The sequence below is a fragment of the Medicago sativa genome, chromosome 6 (genome assembly GCF_051527215.1).
Source record: "Medicago sativa cultivar Bolivia chromosome 6, Bolivia_mono, whole genome shotgun sequence".
NCBI classification, from domain to species: Eukaryota; Viridiplantae; Streptophyta; class Magnoliopsida; order Fabales; family Fabaceae; genus Medicago; species Medicago sativa.
Genome location: NC_140754.1, coordinates 77,207,947 through 77,223,858, shown reverse-complemented (window position 1 = coordinate 77,223,858; position 15,912 = coordinate 77,207,947). Strand labels below are relative to the sequence as shown.

The 15,912-nt window shown below is 36.9% G+C and overlaps 1 protein-coding gene across 2 annotated transcripts; it reads left to right on the top strand.

The window, feature by feature from the left end:
* Positions 1–7,839: 7,839 nt before the first annotated feature.
* On the top strand, positions 7,840–11,985 carry LOC146916974 (putative terpene synthase 2). Of its 2 annotated transcripts, none has more exons than XM_085718830.1 (7): positions 7,840–8,008; positions 8,512–8,791; positions 9,423–9,795; positions 9,894–10,112; positions 10,369–10,507; positions 11,042–11,290; positions 11,554–11,985. In XM_085718830.1, the coding sequence occupies exons 1-7, from the start codon at positions 7,910–7,912 to the stop codon at positions 11,845–11,847; spliced, it is 1,653 nt and encodes a 550-aa protein (XP_085574956.1). In that variant the 5' UTR covers positions 7,840–7,909; the 3' UTR covers positions 11,848–11,985. The 2 variants fall into 2 exon arrangements, with proteins under 2 accessions (XP_085574956.1, XP_085574957.1); XM_085718831.1 differs by having other exon boundaries at positions 7,841–8,008; positions 11,568–11,757.
* Positions 11,986–15,912: the final 3,927 nt, after the last annotated feature.

Sequence of the window (15,912 nt, the reverse complement as noted above, 5' to 3'; positions counted from 1 at the left end):
TTCCAAGCCTATTTGCACTTCATTTGACACAAGAAATACACATTATTCACATAGTACAAAATCCATGATAAGAAATCAAACCAAACAGCAAGTATATACAAAATCAAGAGGCCAATTCACTCAAAAAACACATATCCATGACCACAATTATGCACCAAAATTCAAGGATAAAAACACATCACAAAATTCACAAAAGTTTTGACTAGAAGTGGCAAAAATGACAAACAAACCCCCATTATTTTCGAAGTAGGTTTTAACACGTAATTTCGCTCCAAAAGGCGGTCCTCAAACACCAAAATTACTTACAAGAAAAGTCCACAACATCTTCAAAGTTTTTAACAAAAATTTGCACAAAAATTGAACAAAAGTATTAGATCATATTGTAAAATATTTTTCACATACCTTTCCAATATTAATCATGCAAGAAATATAAAGAAACAATCAAAGATCATCAAGAAAATCAATAGGAATTTTTTTGGGAGTTTTATCACATAAAATTCATACACAGGGGGTGAAAATAGCAAAAAAAGCCATTGAGACGAACAGGGAGAGGGGTGCGTATAGCAGTGTAACGCACAGACAGTTATAGGCCCAAGGAAGTGACCAGGCCTGGTGTTGGGTAGTGGAGCGGGTCAATGGATCATGGGCATGGGTATGGAGCATGGGTTCAACCATGGGCTGAATATATAAGGATATGTTGCTGTAAAAAAAGCCATTGAAATTCTCCTTCTCTTTCACAGAAAAAAAACTCACGCTCTCTCTCTCTCTATGGCAGACAGCGCCGCCGCCTAAACACCTTCTTCTCCGACGAGAAGCAATTTTCCGGCACGGTGGCCGGTGATGCACCACCGTGCCGGAGTTTGAAAACTCCGCCGTTTCCCAAACTTTTCACATCAAAACGATTCTCCTCTCCTCCTCTATTCATTTTCGTAACAGATTTTCAAGGAAAAACGCTAAAATTGGCTACATCTAGGTTCAAAGTTGCAGCACAAAACTTCAAGAGAAAAAGAGATAAAAAAGACAGCTGAGAATCGTTACCTAGCTTGAAGATTTGCGAGATCGGCGCAGCTTGCTCACTTTTCTTCCTTCTGCCTTCAAAATCGAGTGCAAATCTTCCTTCTTCTCCATTTGGTTTTAAGCATCGATTCTGGACGGTTTTTGTTCCTGCTTTCGCTTTGAAAACGAGTTCTTGATTTTCAACGGAACTGTTTTGAAGGACGATCGGAATGGTGCTGGATTTCTGTTCGAAAATGCTTCAAGCTTCTTCTTCCCTCAGTTCACGACCTGGATTCTTCTTCCCTCGCCTCCTTCCAACGCCGTTTGTTCCGCTGTAAATCGGCCGTGTTGTTGAGACTTGTTTGCGGTAGAGGTCAATTCGGCCGCGTAGGCTTAGGTGTTGTTGATTTGCAGCTTCAACCGATTTATGTGTGATAGTGTGAATCGGTTAGGTTGAAGGTGATGAACTTGTGAAATTGTTGCCACATGAGATGATTTGAGTTCGTAAAATGGCTTTATGATGAACAGTGGCGAGGATTGTTGTGTTGATGTGGTATTCGAATTACTGGAAAAAAAAGATGAATGTTCTTGAAGGTTTGGTTATGGAGGTCTCAAGGTTTTGGCTATGGAGGTTTCAAGGTTTTGGCTATGGAGGTTGGTGGTTGAAGGTTGTTAGAGGAGAGAGAAAGTGGGGAAGAAAAATGAGGGAAAAGAACTTTTTGGAATTTTGTGAAAATGATTGAATAATTAGTTGGTAAAAAAAAATGATTAGTGTGAAAAAATGATTAGTTCTCTCTTTTGACCAAGGCTTTGACCTATTTATAGGTGATGTGGGAATGTATGGACCAATGAAACAACGCCACATGGCACTGGACTTGTAACAAACTCTTAAGGACCAATAACATTTGGACACGTGGCACTTGGACTCTAACAAACTTAAAAGGGATTAAAACGTAAATAACCAAAGTGCGCGGACTAAAATGAAAATTAAAACTAAAATTGAATTAAAAAAGTAAATTGAAAATTAACGTAAAGCGAGACGATTAAAAACAACAAAGCGGATTAAAATGAATCAGCAATTTTATGTGAAATGACCAAAACGCCCCTAGGGACTAAAACGACTAAAAACGACTCAAATGCAATTTTAAAATGATTTTTTAACAAGGGATTAAAGCAAGAGTTTATACAAGCGAATTAAAATACTCAGAGACAATTTTTAGAATTTAAACAGGGTTTTAACACGTGAAAGGACTAAAATGCCCCTAGGGGCAAAACTGACTCAAAAATGACTTCAAATGCAATTTTAAAAGGGATTTTGACATAGAATTGCAATGAAGACTTATTCAAACTATTTGAAAGGACTCAAACAAATTTTAAAAGACTGCAAGAAATTTTAGCATAGGAAATGACTAAAATGCCCCTAAGGGCTAAACTGACTAAAAAATGACTTAACTGATATTTTTGAAGTGAATTTTGACATGAGATTGAAACAAGGACTTATACAAACCAATTTGAAAGACCCAAACGATTTTCAAAGATTAAAATGAGTTAAATGCAGGAAATGACTAAAATACCCTTGCATGTAAATTTTGCAAATAACATTGAAATAAAATGCAGAGAAAGATGCAATTGATCAGAGACATATCAAATGACTTATAATGCAAGAAAAGAAGAATTGGACAAGTATTTTTAGGTCCAAAATTAGGGTATAACAAGTGGTCGACACTAGAATACCTTCAAGAATATCCATGGATGTCTTAAAGGACTATGGATTGTTTCTTGAACACGGATGAAAGAAACATTGTAAATGCGTTACAGTGATGTTGACTTTCATATCGGTGTACAGTATATCCAGATCGTAATTTGGAATAAATGTTATGCTAGGATATAACCTATGAAATTTGTAAAAGTACAAGCTTCAGATAGTTGTTGTTTCTATTACAGATGTCAAATATATATGATTTGGATTGTTTAGCTCATAGCTGAGTGAAAACATGTGTTTCTTGCGTGGCGGATTCCATTGATCTCGTCTGAGGTAAAATGGGTTTAATTCTTGCGAGCAATGAAAACTTGATCTCACCAATGATCCAAATGTATACTTTGACACTTCAATTGCTTTTTGATAGAAGATCGAAAGTGGAAATTGAAAGAAGTATAACCTACCAACATAGGAAAGAGTTCCTTATCTTCTAGTAGAGTATCTTGCCCATAGTGAGCTTGATGCTAACACTTGACCAATAGATATTGAGTTAATATTTGATTGGCTTTTAGTGCTAGTGGGAGATTGTTGGAATAAGCCCTAATAGTCAATCTATATTGATTGGGTTTGGCTTTGTATCATGATGTTGATATAAATATATATTGTGAATATATAAATAATAAGGCATTTCTTTATTGATTTTGTCTTGTTTCAAAATAATAAAGTCCCTAGAATAGTTAGTCCGTTTAATGGAACATTAAGTATAACTTAATTGTGAGACCCCGTTAAACATAAGGAAACTATTCTTAAAGTATCCGTAGTCAAGCTTTATTGAGAAGTGGGATATCATTAAAGCATAGAGACTATTATGTGGGTAGACTGATGATCACATCTCACAAATCATGGATAAAAAGTTATCAAGTCTTCACATAGATATAAATATTAGGAGTAATATTTATATTGGATTGACCCGCCATGAGAATACTACATAGTAAAAGTTATGAAAAGTGTCATTAGATATTCTCATAGTGATAGTGGTGTATTCCACCGTTCGACCTGAAACCACTATGTACCCTAGATGTTGGAGTCGAATGCTTTGTCACCATTCAAACATTGTCCGTAACAGGCTGACTATAAAGTTGGTTGATGGGTACTCCATGAATCATGCTGAGGGACATGAGTGACCTAGATGGAATTTGCCCCTCCTACATAACAGGAAAAATGTCTATGGGCCCAATATTGAACTAGACAAGGATGACACGGTCTATGCCTTGTGTTCAATATAGACATGAGGGCAAAAGGGTAATTATACACATAATCATTATCACAGAAAGGTTTTGTCAGATCACATGACATTCTCGTCACTTGGGTAGCAGTGATGTGTTGCTAGATACCGCTCACTGTTTATAATATTAAATATGTGATTTAATATTATTGCCAACGTTATGAGAACCTATAGGGTCACACACAAAGGACAGATAGATGAGAGAGATAAATAAGTAAGACTTATTTATAAAATAAATAAGTGAGACTAATTAGTAATTAAATAATTAAATATGACTTTATTATTTAATTTACGAAAAATAGAGAAACGCGGTCCACCGTAAGGTACGGTGTGTTTAAGTGAGATACGGTGCACCGTATGGTACGGTGTACTTAAGTGCTTGACTTGCTGACCACACAAGTGGTTCTATAAGTAGAACCCTTGTGTTGAAGCATTAGAGAAATTTTTTTGTTGAAACACTTAAAATATTTCTAAAAGTTAGAAACCCTAGCCGCCACTATCTAAACCTATTCTCTCTGAATCTCCGTTGGAATTGGCTAGCACCGGTCATCTGAGAAGTTCTGTTCAGCTACAAAGGTTCTGCTCTTCAAGAGGTAAACACATGAATTTTAAGTTTCTGTTTGATTTGTGATTAATGATTTAATCAAGATCCGTTTCAATGGGATTTCTTCCGCAAAGAGGATTAAAATTTTGAAAAAACCCTCTTTAAGTCCCTTCACCCCGTACTTGAACGGCTTCTTTGTTGAACTTCTCAATGTAGTATCTGAGGGGTTCGTTTCTTCCTTGGACGATGGCTTCGAGGGAAACCACCATTTTTGGTTGCGTCCTAGACGCGTTGAAATGGGTTGTGAACTCGTGACAGAGGTCGCTCCATGAGTTGATGGAGTTTCTCCGCAAGTTCTTAAACCACGTAACAGCTCCTCGCCTCAGGGTAGTGACGAAAAGCTTGCATTTGACGGCGCCTTGCACCGACCGGTAGGTGAGAACCGCCTCTATGTTCTCGATATGCTAGTCCGGGTCGGTTGTGCCGTCGTACGAGTCCATTTGTGGAGGCTTCTCCAGTCCACGGGGAATAGGAGCTTCCCGGATCCGCCGTGTGAACGAACCGTAAGCGTTATGATCGGTTCGGGTATCCCGAGAGTCCTCTGAACTGGAGGATGACCAAGAGCGCCCCTTGCGTTTGGGCGGAGATCTTCCTGGGGGAGTTTGGCGTGGCGGAGATCTCTTAGGTGGAGTCCGCCTGGGAGGGGATCGCCTGGGTGGAGATCGCCGGGGGATCTCCTTTTGGTTGATCTCCCGGTGTAACTTGGAGATCTGATGCTCACCGAGTGTCGTGGGGATCTGGAGCGTGATCGACGAGGGCTCCCTCCTCTTCTGCTACGTACGGGGGAAGGAGTCTGTTTGGCTCAAACTGATGGGCGCGTTTGCTCCAGATCTATTAGGCGTCGATTTTGTTCCTCGATTAACGACGTCTTCCGTTGAACCGTGCGGATCAGGTTGCCAATGAGTACACCGAATGGTGTAGCATCTTCAGGTGTCTCTGTAGGGCGCATGGGACCCTGCAGAGGTCTTTGCTGGAGAGGAACTATCTGAGCTGGTTCCTACCTGGGTGTATCCACAGGTGAAGGTGAAGATGTCACGCCATCCCGTTAAGGGATACGTATCTCACTTCGTATCTAGGTGTTGGCACCGTTGGCAACCATGGTGTAAATTTTGTAAAGCTTTGGTTTTTAGGAGTATAAAAACGGGGAAAGCTTATATATTTTCCACAGACGGCGCCAGTGATCGTACCTGATCAGAAGGTGACTGCCGGTGCTTTGAATGCGGTGGTTGTGACGGTGGTGGAATGCGTCAGAATGCTTCTTGGAGCGGATGGGGGGTGTGTACCTGCAGGCACTCTGACACTCAAGTCAGTAGAGATCAGAGAGTGAGGGTTTAGAGGGAGAGTGAGATTCTCCCTTGGGGACTGCATTGAGTCCCCTATTTATAGAGGTGGAGGGCTGCAGAGCCGTTCTGGTGGCACACCTGGTTGTGGCGGCTACGAAATCGTGGGAAGTGTAACCGCCAGAGAGTTTATTGCGGGAACGTGTAGAATGTGCAAAGAGACATTGGGGTTCGTTTGAACCGGTCTCGTTCGCTCTGTGCATCCCCCTCACGGAGAGGGGGTGTGTCGCAAGTAATGGTGCCAAACGTGGAGTTTGGGCTTTGGATTGTATTGGGCCTAAGTAGTGGGCCAAAGGTCCTTTTGGCCGGTCCAGAACAGATACTTAGGTGGTGACAGAGACTAACATTGTTATTATTATATTGCTATTTATATCTTGATATTTATAATATTATACTAATAATTATTTGTTTAGGAAGTAATTAGTTAGTAATTAACGAAAGATACCAAAAGAGAGTTGATCCTAGTAGTAAGTATTTAGGAGGTGACATTACTAAGACTGAGTAGTAACTTTGCTAAACTTAGGATTTAACTCATTAGTAATTAAGGAAACAAGTATATGCTTGAAGAAAATAAGTCGTAGCCTAACAGAACCATTCTCTTAAACCCTTAGTAAGGTAGGCATAGATTAGAGTTGCCCGTTTGTAGAACTACTAAGTAAGTGAGAGAGGGTGTGCTATGAGTGTCCTAAGATTCATAGATGGGCTGAACTAATGGAACCTTGGCCATCACTTCCTTAGGAAAAACTGGAATGCGAATTTAAGTTTATGTTTTCAATTACTTTCGAGACGGTAAGACCCCGCACGTAAGGATCAACGTGCGATCAACAGGTGCAACCAGACTTAAGAGGGATAGACCTAGTTAACCGAGATTTATAGACCCCACACGTAAGAATCACTGTGTGATCAATAGGTGCAACTTCCAACCTTCTAGGTTAGTCACGTCCCAACGGCCTCATCATATGTATAGTCTACTTAAGATAAAAAAATACGACGTTCTGTTATTTAATATCCAACATTATAAATAGGGGGATTCAGAGAATCCTAATCGCTGCTTACTTTTCTGCATCCAAAAACAGGTAAACTTGCTATTTTGCAAACAGATAAAAATTGCAAGACTTCTAACCCTTATCTTTTATATCGTGAACTTACAAAAATAAGTAAGTTTGATCAATAATGAAAACCTATAAGCTTCTTTCAGTTAAAAATTAAAATAAAATATATTTGCCTTTAAAAAATTAACAAATAAAACAACATTTAACATATGTTTGCACCCATCGTTAGTTTTTTTTTTTTAGTTTGTTACGCTTGCCTTCAATTTTTTTTTTTTTTTTTTTGAGGTGGCCTTCAAGTTTGTTTATATATATATATATATATATATATATATATATATATATATATATATATATATATATATAGACACACACACTTGAGATCACATGTTTAAGAACACTAAAACTAAAAAGAATTTGTGTGCGCACGCCGACAGGGAAAGGCGTATGGATTAAATTATATGTACTCCCACCAAGCGTTTCAGTTTGGCATTGTATGATAAATAATTAAATTTTGTAGTCAGTTGTGTATATGAACATGTGCAATAAATTATATTATACAATAGAATTAGAGTCCCTCTCAAAAAAATAAAATAAATAGTTACAGTCAAAAAAAAGCCACACCATTTACGGACGCATCGCTTAACCAAAATATATACTATTTTTTTATGTGTTTAATGAACTTTTGTTGGTCAAATTATTATTATTTTTTGAATATGTACACATGTTTTTTTTTTCTGTTTATTTAAAATAAATACTTTAGTGGTACATATTGTCGTTTTTTTTTTTTGAAAGGAGGTACATATTGTAGTTGGATTTAATGCATTTAATCTTACTATAAATATCGATATAGACCTCTTGTTTTCCCAACCAAAACATAGAGTTGAAGGAGAGGCACTCATCGATTAAGCATTCCATTCATTTGAATATTCAAGTATGTCTCATAACGAGAAATCAGTTTTGCAAAGAAATGTTGCAGATTTCCACCCTAGCGTTTGGGGGGACTTCTTCATTCCGTATGCTTCAGAATCTTTGGTACGTATAGAATGCCCTTTTTTTTTACGTGAACAACAATGATTTTTTTTAAAGATCAACAACAATGATATATGTTATGAAAAGTGATTAAGGAGTTCTAGAAACACTATCTTTCTCATATTTCACTCTAGAATAAAACCAAGAGAAAATAGGTAGAGCTATAGCAAACACTCCAAAGGGTTGGTTATTTGTTAGCAATAGGAATGAAACCTGGTGTTTTAGGATTTCCAACATTTTTGAGGGAAAAGGATTTCCAACATAGATATTACACATTTGCACACCAACCACACTTGGATCGTATAATTAATAAACCACTTAATATTACTAACATTGCACACTCCAAAGGGATTCAAGTTACTCACATTTACCTTGTAATATATATATATATTTTCAAGAATGCCAATAATATAGGATCTTTTTACTAAATGCATCCTTTCAAATAACAATTAAGTGTCATTTATCAATTAATTTTAAAATCATATGCATGTTTTGATTACATACAGGAATTTGATATAAATATTGCGGCGCAAATTGATAAACTAAAAGAGGAGGTTAGACAAATGCTTGTCTCAAAAATTGAGAATCTGTTGAAAAAAGTCAACTTGATTGACTCAATATGTCGTTTGGGTGTGAGCTATTATTTTGAAGACGAAATTAATCAAGTTTTGGAAGATATCCACAAGGATTTTGTTCAAAATGGAGAAATAACTCTCAAAGGCAACCTTCATTCTATTTCTGTGCTATTTAGGGTGTTGAGGCAACATGGTCTTTACATTTCACCTGGTATTTATATCTCCACTTATTTATATTAATGATTCATTTTTTATATTTTAATTTGGATCACTATTGAGTAAAACAAACTTGTGTGGTAGTTTTTAGTTTTTTTTTTTTTTTTTTTTTTAAATTCTAATCGTCAAATTAATACTTTAGTTTACAACATAATTTTTTAACTTTGATCATGGGGAGTAGCTAATATAAACATCTAAAAAATGGTTTAAGTATAGACCTTTACATTTTTAGTAACAACGAGAGTTTTATAATACTAAAAATTAAAGAATAACATAAGTATTTAACTTTTTCTTGCATTAAAAAAAAAAAAAGATGATTGTTTTTACATAAAATAGGAAGGATCATCGTAGGATCGGATCCATATTAAACAACCCATTATCCGTGTAATGTTATCCTCGGTTCTTTACATAATTATATTTTTGATATCATTAGGCCGGTTTACCTATAGGGTAGCCATCTTATTAAGGAAGAACCTTTTTCATACTCTAGAACCACACTATACATTATCTTAATTGCTTATTGAATTTTTTAATCTTGTTTTAGTTTCTTATTTACGTATACTTATAAATTAAAACATCTCTAATGATTGTTCAACATTGTCGTGGTTTTCTAATAAAAATATTAGATGTATTCAACCAATTCAAGGACAAGCAAGGAAATTTTAATGAAACATTGATCATAGATGTTGAGGGCATGTTAAACTTGTATGAAGCCTCACATATGATGATTCATGGTGAGAAAATTTTGGAAGAGGCATTGGCTTTTACTTCTGGCCACCTTGAGTCAATTGCAACCCAATTGAGTCCTTCTCTTGCGACACAAGTCAAATATGGCTTAAGACATCCTCTGCGCAAAAACTTGCCTAGGCTAGAGGCAAGAAGCTACATTTCCATCTATGAGCAAGATTCATCCCATAATGAAATTCTACTTACGTTGGCAAAATTGGATTTTAATATGCTCCAAAGCCTACATCAAAAGGAATTTGGAAACATTTGCAAGTAAGCACTATATCCACACCCTCCTTAATTTAAAATTAAATTGAATTCAAAAACTAACTACTCTAATTGCCTATAATATTTTTGGTCTTTATATATAGGTGGTGGAAGGAGTTGGACATTGCTAAAAAACTACCTTATGCACGGGACAGAGTAGTAGAATGTTGCTTTTGGGTTATGACGGTATATTTTGAGCCTCAATATTGTCAAGCAAGGAAAATGATGGCAAAAGTAATCTCCATTTTATCATACATTGATGACACGTATGATGCATACGGAACAATTGATGAGTTAGAACTTTTTACTAAGGCAATTGAAAGGTTAGCACATCATATAAACTCAATAGAAAAAATAATCAAATAAGCAACCAAAATTTAGAGATAGAAAAACTTGAAATTTATCTGTAATTAAGTATTGAAATTAAGTGATGATAAAATTAAATAATAACTTTTAGGTGGTTGCTAATTCTATTTTTTTTAAAAGTAAAATAGACTTTTTTTTATCATATATTTATACACGGTCTAATTTTGTCAACAAAAGTGTAACAATTAATATTGTAATGAAAATGAATTTTAGGTGGGATATTAGTTGTTTGGATGATCTTCCGGATTACATGAAGTTTCTCTATAAACCACTCTTGGATGTTTATGAAGAAATAGAGCAAGAAGTGAAGAAAGAAGGAAGATTATACGCCATTAACCACTTCTTAAAAGAAGTAAGAGTTTTATTTTATTGTTAATTTTTTTTTCTTTTATTGATTTAATTTATTAAACAAACAAACAAATATTTCATTTTCAATGTTATCTTGTTATCAGAATGAAATTTTAGGATTTAATTTGCATCCATTCTTCGTATAGATACATAGATCCTAGCATATCTTGTGATTAGAATATTTTTAAGAGTTTTGTTGAAATTGACATTATAGAGTATCAACATGATGTTATTTGATTGAATGTAAATGTTAAACATATTTATACTATCAATGCATAAAAACTAGTTTAAAAAACTTTTTATTAATTGTTTTATGAACTCAATTTGTAGCAATTAATATACGATATTTTGTTTTGTCAGAAATAAGCTTTTTTGTAATTTTAATTGAACAAAAGATTATATATTGGCAGTTTAATTAACCGTAGATAATAGTTCAACAAAATTTCGAATACAATTTGACATCATATTTACAAAAAATACATAGGAGTTCAGGTACATAACCTATTAACAATACTACTATATTTTATGCCAATGACAGTTCAAAAATATAGTCCAAGCTTACATGAGTGAGGCCAGGTGGTTGAATGTTAACTATATACCAACAACAGAGGAGTACATGAATACATCAACAATATCAAGTGGTTACCCGGTGTTGGCTACGACTTCTTACATTGGAATGGGAAACATAGCCACAAGTGATATCTTCAATTGGGTAACTAACAATCCGAAAATTGTTAATGCTGCTGCTGTTCATTGCAGGCTTAGGGATGAAATTGTGTCTAGCGAGGTATTTTTTTTATCTAAATATATAATTTCACACAATATTCTTTGTGGCTAATATATAAGAGATAATTATTGTTCATTTTTGTAAACAAGGTTGACACAATTGTTTAATTACAATTTACAAAGTGGATATTTTTGTAACCGTCAAGAGTTAATATAATAAGATGACATAATGGTGAAATGTGACTTTTACACTGTAACTGCATAGTCATTAAACTATTGATATATCTATTGTATCTCATAGTGTATATTTTTTATGATAAACAGTTCGAGCAAAAAAGAGGACATGTTGCTTCATACTTGGAATGTTATATGAGGGAATATGATATGGATAGAGAAGCTGCCATTCAAGAATGCCAAAAGAAAATTGACAATGCTTGGAAAGATATAAATGAGGAATGTCTTAGGCCAACTAAAGTTCCATTAAGTTTTTTGACGTGTGTTCTCAACCTTTCGCGTTTTATTGAGGTTTTTTACAAAGATGAAGATAACTACACACATTCCGAAGGACTAATGAAGACCTACATTAATGATTTGCTCGTCAATCCCATCCCAACATGAGCATTGATTTTGGTCTTTACATGTTCTTTTTGTTTTTCATCTAAATAAAGTTAACATCAAATGTGGAATTTATTTTGTTCAATTCAAAATTTGTTTTAGAATAATAATTATCTTATAATGCAGATGATGTTTGATAGAGTTTGGTCTGAAATAATATTTACATTTATTGAAGAAGCATCATTGATTACATAATTTGTTTAAAAAATATCTAACCAATATATTAAAAATTATTTATAGAACAAGGTGTTCCAAGAATAAATCATATGAAAATATTAATGGGTAAAAAAACCAATGTTTTAAGTTGAGCTTGGCGATCCCTCAAAAAAAAGTTGAGCTTGGCGATAAACTAGATTCCAAAATTACGGGCTATGTTCAAGTTGGACGACGAGGAGTTTACACTCTTCTAATGGAGATTTCAGGGTTATTGGATCATATTTCTCTCTGCGATATATTTGTAGATTAGTCAATTTTAGCTTAGTGTTTCTTTTTCCTCATGATGGGTGTGCTTTCCTCAATTCCTCGCTTTGGAGGGGGTGTTTAGATTCTCCCTTACATGCAGTAGGAAACTGATGACAGATCATCATATGATTTTTTGGCCATGTTTTTAATACTTTTTCTTTGCATTTGAAGACAAATAAGATGAGAGTTAGACGAGCTGTCAATGGTTTGAGGAACATATTTTATTGTTTTCACTCGAGTCGTTGTAATTCAGTTTTATCCTTGACCATGCAACTCCATAGATGTTTTGCGTGTTTTGTAGTGAGGAATCATTAAATCAAGACATCATGTGAGAGATCAAGGATGAAGAGTTGTAGATCAAGGGTTCTTAGAAGGTTGTTGAAGACAATACAAAAGTGAAGAAAATTCATTTCAAGTTTCTAGGAGTTTCTAGACGAAAGAACGATCGAAAATGGGAAGAAAACACAAGAAATCGCACCTGAGGGGATGCCTCAGGCGCCGCTGCACCTAGCATGTGCGCCTCTGCGCCTGGCACGAGTAAAAACCCCTTATTGCTTGTTTTTCAAACTAGATCGGTGGGCAGATGCCCATTTTCTTCTTTTAACTTCTAAGTAACCTAATGTTATAAATACAAACCGTAGCCCACTATTTTATTCATTCAGAAACATTTTTGGTTCAAAGAAAGGGTCATGCATCAGAGATTCAAGGCAGAATTTCTCCTCCTTTCATTTTTTCTATGGTATGTTATCTATTGTTTTGTTATGATGTACGTTTCCATAAACAACTAAACCTCTTAAAGTTGTATTTTGGGAGAGATTCAAGCGTGAATTCTTGAGGAAGTATTTTCCAAAAGATTTGAGAAACAAGAAGGAAGTGGAATTCATGCAGCTGAAGCAAGGGAGCATGTCTGTTGCGGAGCATGCCGCTAAGTTTAAGGAGTTGTCGAGGTTTTGTCCTTATATCAATGCTGAAGATGCTATGGTCTCCAAGTGTGTGAAGTTCGAGAGTCGGTTTCAACTTGAGATCCGTATGTCTTCTTTCATGAGATCCATGATTTTGACAATTTGGTGCACAAGTGTTGGATGTTTGACGACGCCGGGAAGGTGATGACAGGTCATCTTACGTTATTCTTATCATGTTTTTCAGTTATTTTCATTAGGTTTTAGCAGCAAAAAGGAGGAGTATTAGAACAATTGCCTATGATCTCGAGACTTTTGTAATGTTTTCTATATCTGAGTTTGTAATTTTAGTTTTCCCGAAACATAGCAATTTTAGGGTTTTTTTGGAAGTAATTCACGAAGAAATCATGCAAATCAGCAAATCGAGAACATCTGAAGAATTGTGATGACTTAGGAAAACCAAGAATGAAGATTCAAGAAGCCTCAGGTGACTTACAACAGGGAGGAATTCGGTTTCCAAGTTCCAAGGCAAGTTATTTGAAGACGAAGACCTAAAAGGACAGAAAATCGAAGAATTTGGGCCCAAGAGAAGACCCCATGCGCCTCAAGAGAGTTTCAATCTTCTCCTTGATTTTCTAGGGTATGTTTTTATCTTTAGTAATTTGTTTTTAGTTAGCATGTGTAACTAAATATTTTTAGGTTAGAATTCTAAGATGAACCTCTATTTATTTATTTTTTTGAAATTTATTTAACATAATGTCGTTTTTATTTTATTTATCTTTTGTTCGCTATTAAGTTTTATTAGGAATTCCTTAGTTTATTTCTGTAGTAGGTGCAACCCTAGATTAGATACTGATTGTACCTAATCAGAAGGTGACTGCCGGTGCTTTGAATGCGGTGGTTGTGACGGTGGTGGAATGCTTCAGAATGCCCCTTGGAGCGGATGGGGGGTGTGTACCTGCACGCACTTCGACGCTCAAGTCAGTAGAGATCAGAGAGTGAGGGTTTAGAGGGAGAGTGAGATTCTGCCTTGGGGACTGCATTGAGTCCCCTATTTATAGAGGTGGAGGGCTGCAGAGCCGTTGTGGTGGCACACCTGGTTTTGGCGGTTACGAAATCGTGGGAAGTGTAACCGCTAGAGAGTTTATTGCGGGAACGTGCATAATGTACAAAGAGACGTTGGGGTTCGTTTGAACCGGTCTCGTTCGCTCCGTGCACCCCCCTCGCGGAGAGGGGGTGTGTCGCAACTAATGCTGCCAAACGTGGAGTTTGGGCTTTGGATTGTATTGGGCCTAAGTAATGGGCCAAAGGTCCTTTTGGCCAGTCCAGAGCAGTAGCCCCTCAAGTCGTTGCTCTTGATTAAGAGCGATGACTTAAGTGCGGGCGTTTGATCATTCGCGACCGACCACCGGAGGGTGTTTGCTGTCGGGCATCTTTTCTGTTGGCGGCTAAAGAGAGTTTCACTCGGCAGATTTGGAGACTTTGTTGACCTAAGGGGTAGCTTGCGAGGACGGCCTGGAGTGTTGAGAAGGTTAAGTGAGCGGGCTCATTTTTCCCTGGCTCCATTCGTCCTACACTTGAGTGGATTCGCCAGGTTTGATGGGTCATGTTCGGCATCCTGAAGTTCGGCACGCAAGATCATACGGAAAGATTCCCTCGCCAGAGAGTTTGGTCGAATGTCATTCCGCAATTAATGCCTACGTTTCAAGGGAGAAACTGAGGGGACATGACGTTTGGTTTCTGTATGACACGTGTAAAGGATATTGTAGTACTTGAGTACCTATAGTCTGTAGAGTGTTCTCGGTTTGTGTTTTCGATGTGTCATCATAACCGTTGATTCAATCCTGATGTTCCATGAACCGCTACGAAAGATCAGGGCCCTTAGATGAATGGTTCGATCAAATCTGGACCGTAGGAACGCCTCAGGGAAGTAGAGTTGTATGTGAAGGGTTGTCACCCACCCATGAAAACTATGTCTTTCCCATGTATGAAGTGGTTTTTAAAGACATGCGTTTCCGGCTCCCTTTCTCCAACTTCCAGCGAGAAGTTCTTCGTTGGACCAAGCTGTCACCCACCCAGATCCATCCGAACTCTTACGCCTTCATGAGGGCCTTCGAATTGTTGTGCGATTACCTTCCCATCCCTGCTTCTAAAAATGTCTTATTATCCTTCTTCACCGTGCAACGGGGCGCGGATTGGGTTTCCTTTCGCCAGACCCAGAAAATGTTTGAGATTTTTGCTAGGAAGGTTCGGAGCTTCAAAGAGCGCTTCTTTTTGGTTCGGCCGAGAAGCGTGGCTGCCTTAAATAACCTCTTGGAGGTCGCGAAGGATGGCGTTCAGGAGCGTCGTCCTTTCTTCCATTTATGCTAGTCTCAGGACCATTTTGTTTTTGAGCCGAGGGACTTTGGCCAAACCATGGCTAACCTCACTGATGAAGAGAGACTCTTGCGTCAACAACTTTGGGCCTTCGTTCAGTCTCTCCCGCGGAGGGTTAAGACTGATAAACGGGGGAACCCTGTGATGAGTGCGGATGGGACCCCAGTAACAGAGCCCTGCCTCATCAATACTTATGAGTTGTTGACTTCTGAGGATTTTGAAGCCTGTCTTGGTAGTTTACTTTCTTTTTGGTTTTCGACTGCTTGCTTTCTTGCCACATTCTTGCTTTGTTTCCCCTAACTGATAAAATTTCCTTATCTTTGTGTTGCAG